Source organism: Cynara cardunculus (assembly GCF_001531365.2).
Source record: "Cynara cardunculus var. scolymus isolate 2C chromosome LG 5, CcrdV1, whole genome shotgun sequence".
Classification (NCBI taxonomy): Eukaryota; Viridiplantae; Streptophyta; class Magnoliopsida; order Asterales; family Asteraceae; genus Cynara; species Cynara cardunculus.
In genome coordinates, this window is record NC_037532.1 from 23,239,599 (window position 1) to 23,243,005 (window position 3,407).

At 36.3% G+C, this 3,407-nt stretch overlaps 1 protein-coding gene across 1 annotated transcript; it reads right to left on the minus strand.

Moving 5' to 3' along the window:
* Window positions 1–450: 450 nt before the first annotated feature.
* LOC112512902 (dof zinc finger protein DOF5.7-like) lies at window positions 451–3,407 on the minus strand. The gene is made up of 2 exons (XM_025119029.1): window positions 3,387–3,407; window positions 451–1,636 (listed from the first exon to the last, which is right to left on the minus strand). Exons 1-2 carry the CDS (start codon window positions 3,405–3,407, stop codon window positions 599–601), a joined length of 1,059 nt encoding a protein of 352 aa, XP_024974797.1. The 3' UTR covers window positions 451–598.

Consider the following 3,407-nt stretch of genomic DNA (forward strand, 5'->3'; position numbering starts at 1 on the left):
AGAGAGAGAGAGAGAGAGAGAGAGAGAGAGAGAGAGAGAGAGTATGAGTATGGGGATGGGGTTGAGTCTGGAAAAGGCTAGGTCTAGTAGTAGTTAAGGGAAGAGGTTGCTTAGCCATTGTTATGTTTCACAGAACTGTTGAACCAGAAGTCTGAGGAGTACAGTTTCCAGATTGAGACAGACAGTGAGAGTTCTGAAACAATTCCACGTTTCAAAAGATATTCTGGCCCACTTCCTCATCTCAATGTTCTTTACGATTCAATTCAACAAACCCCATCCACTGCCTCTCCATCAATCTTTATCCCATTCGCATTGCTGATATCAATTCAATACCAATCTAAAAGTGTTAGAAGTCCTGACTCCATCGAGTTAATGTCTAAAACAAGCATGTACTGTTTATTTTCATTGCTGAATTGAAACCTTACATTAAACAATTACAATAACTTACGACTAGCAAGAACTTTTAAGCTTTAGAGAAGAAAACACAACCCAAATGCAGACGGCCATAAATAATTCGTTCTTTCGATTCTTCCCGTTTGAATTGTTTAAGAACATATAAATCCAACCTGATATTTCTCTTCTAAAATTATCCCAAGAGCTATGGAAAAGCACTGTACTGATTCATGTGGTTCCAGGCTTGAATCCCATTCCAGTTGTTAACGTTTCCGTTTTGATCATTTTCTGGGTTCATTGCGGAGGTCGGATTCTGCAGGTTCACCGGTGCATAATTGTTGTCAAAGAACAACTCAGTCGTCAAACCACCAACATCGCCGTTGCCAGTGCTGCTACCATCTTTTCTTGATTCACCGTCTATGGAAGTTGGAGTTGATTTTGGAATTTCAAGATTATGGAACAAGATGGGTTGTAAGCCAGTTTCTTTTGGCTGCTGTCGCTGATGCTCATTTTCTCCTCCTACTGTTCCTCCTCCACCACCACCGACCAGCATAGCCAATCGCTGTTGCTGCAACCTCCAATGCAAATCTTGGTTTAAAGAACTCAAGGACTCTATAGAAGAAGTAAGGCTGGCACTGTGATGAAGATTTGTGTACGTAAAACCCATTTCTTGAAAATTTGCTAATCCTCCTCCACTTTGATTGTGATGATCTCCTTGTTTTGTTGCATGAGTGGACAAAGGGAAATTAAACCCTAAAGGGTCAAGATTCATAAAGGGAAGATTACTACTTGATGCCTCTCCATATGAGGAAGTGAACTGATTAAGCCTAGGAGGGAAGTTTATCCCACCAAGCTGAAAATCCATGATGGGCGGCGAAAGACCGTCCAACAGTTTCAGCCCTCCATTATCCAATGATGAATCTCCGATGACAAACTTTGAAGTAGAAGACTTTGCCTTCTTGCTCTTCCTGCAACCTCCCCCTACTGGGATGTTGCGTAAGGCTCCACCTTTGGTCCAGTACCTTCTGCAGGTCTTACAAAAGTGCCTGGGCTGGGTGAGGTTATAGTTGTTGTAGTAGCAGAACTTGGTGTTGTTAGAATCGCATCTTGGGCAGTTGAGTGTTTGCTCCGGGGGCCTCAGGGAAGACGTTTTCCGGCCACCACCCGAACCCTGGCTTTCATCTTTTCTGCCTTGTTTTAATGCTATGTTGTTAGACATCACAAGCTGAAAGCTAGAAAGAGACTATGACACAGGAAACCCTAATAGAAATTTATGTAAGAGAGAGAAACAAGAGAGAGAGAGAGAGAGAGAGAGAGAGAGTTGGGATGTGGGTGATTTGGGTTGCCTTTAGCAGAGGCAAAGGAACACCCAATTCATGGTTTCATGCATGACCTTGAAAGATGGAAGAGGGATGTTGATGGGTTCTTGTGAACTCCATCAAAGAAAGCCAAGACTCTGATCTACTTAAATTCCACTATTTTACAAGACTTGTAGGCTGCATTTGAAGGGGAAAATCTCATAGAACACATATATAAAAATAGATGCACAACACATAAGAAACAGCATGAGGAAGAATAACAAGACTCAAGTACATATATATATATATCCACGCAAAAGGAAGGGGGTAGGGGCTTGGGGTTGGATGTAGGGGATGGGAGGGAATAAGAGACAAAAAGTGGGGGTGAAATGATAGCGATCTAACATGCACAAATCGAGACTTCCACATGTAACACCCCACCCTACCAAACAACACCGCAAAATAGAAATTGTGGTAAACTAAAAAGGTGGAAGGAAGAAAAACAAGGAATGCAAGCATAACAACAAAAGGAGAAAGGTTTAGAAACTGGCAAGAATGTTGTGATTGAGATGCAATGTGATCTTTATGATGATGTATGGATCATGTTCTCAAAGAATTAAATATTATAATATTTAAGAAAAATTGTATTTAATTTCAACAGTTGTTTATTTTTGAAATAGTAAATTGCAAATTTCGTTTGTGGTTATAAGAGAATTATGGATCAAGTACTCCACTACATATACCATTACTATGGTTATAGAATTGTTACGGATTGGGTCCTTACCTCTAATTTTATTAATCTATTTCCAATTATGTTAAGGACAATTTTGTCTTTTAAACAATTAATTTCAATTCATTTAAAAAATATAAATTATATAATACTATTTACTATTTATAATAATATAATGTATAATATATATATATATATATATGTATATATATTTATTATAATATAACATATCATATAGAGTAAACTCCAATTTTGGTCAGGTTTAGTGAAAAGACTGAAAGCGGACCTGATCAATCTTGATACTTCTAGCTAGAAATCATCCTTACGGTTTGTATCTTATTTTGAAAATAGTCTTTGATCACTAGCTCCGTTAAAAAGTGTTCGATAAGTAAAAGGCATTTTTGTATTTTTATTGTTTTTGTCTTCTTCACTTTTTTCGTAACAACTATCAACCGATAATTTATTTATCTTATATATATATATATATATATATATATATATAGGAGCGATCAAATGAAAACCGCCTCCATTTGTGTAAACCATGTAAACCAATCTCATCCATCCATTTTCTTGATCAATGGTCAAGATTAGTTTAGTTTATTTTAAGAAATTAAAAAAAAATATATATATATATATATATATATAAAATTATTCTATAATAGTGAGAAGGACAAGATGGTAAACCCAACAATTAAAAAGATATATATATATATATATATATATATATATATATATTAAAAAATTTATTCTATAATAATGAGAAGGGCAAGATGGTAAACCCAACCACATCGTCATCATGCAACATATTCATCATCTTATTTATCATGCACCATATTATGGTAAATTTCTCATCCTATTCATCATGCACCCATTTCATAATCGTTTTCACTGACTCCATGCACCAATTTCACCATGTATGAAATCGGTTTCATCATGCATCCATTTCATAAACTTTTTTCACTTACTCCATGCACCAATTTCACCAT

Excerpts from the sequence above, each read along its gene's own strand:
- LOC112512902 (XM_025119029.1), bottom strand. The coding sequence starts at position 3,407 with ATGGTGAAATTGGTGCATGGA. Across the intron at positions 1,637-3,386 it reads TGGTGAAATTGGTGCATGGA|TCTCTTTCTAGCTTTCAGCT; the intron begins GTAAGTGAAAAA and ends CCTGTGTCATAG.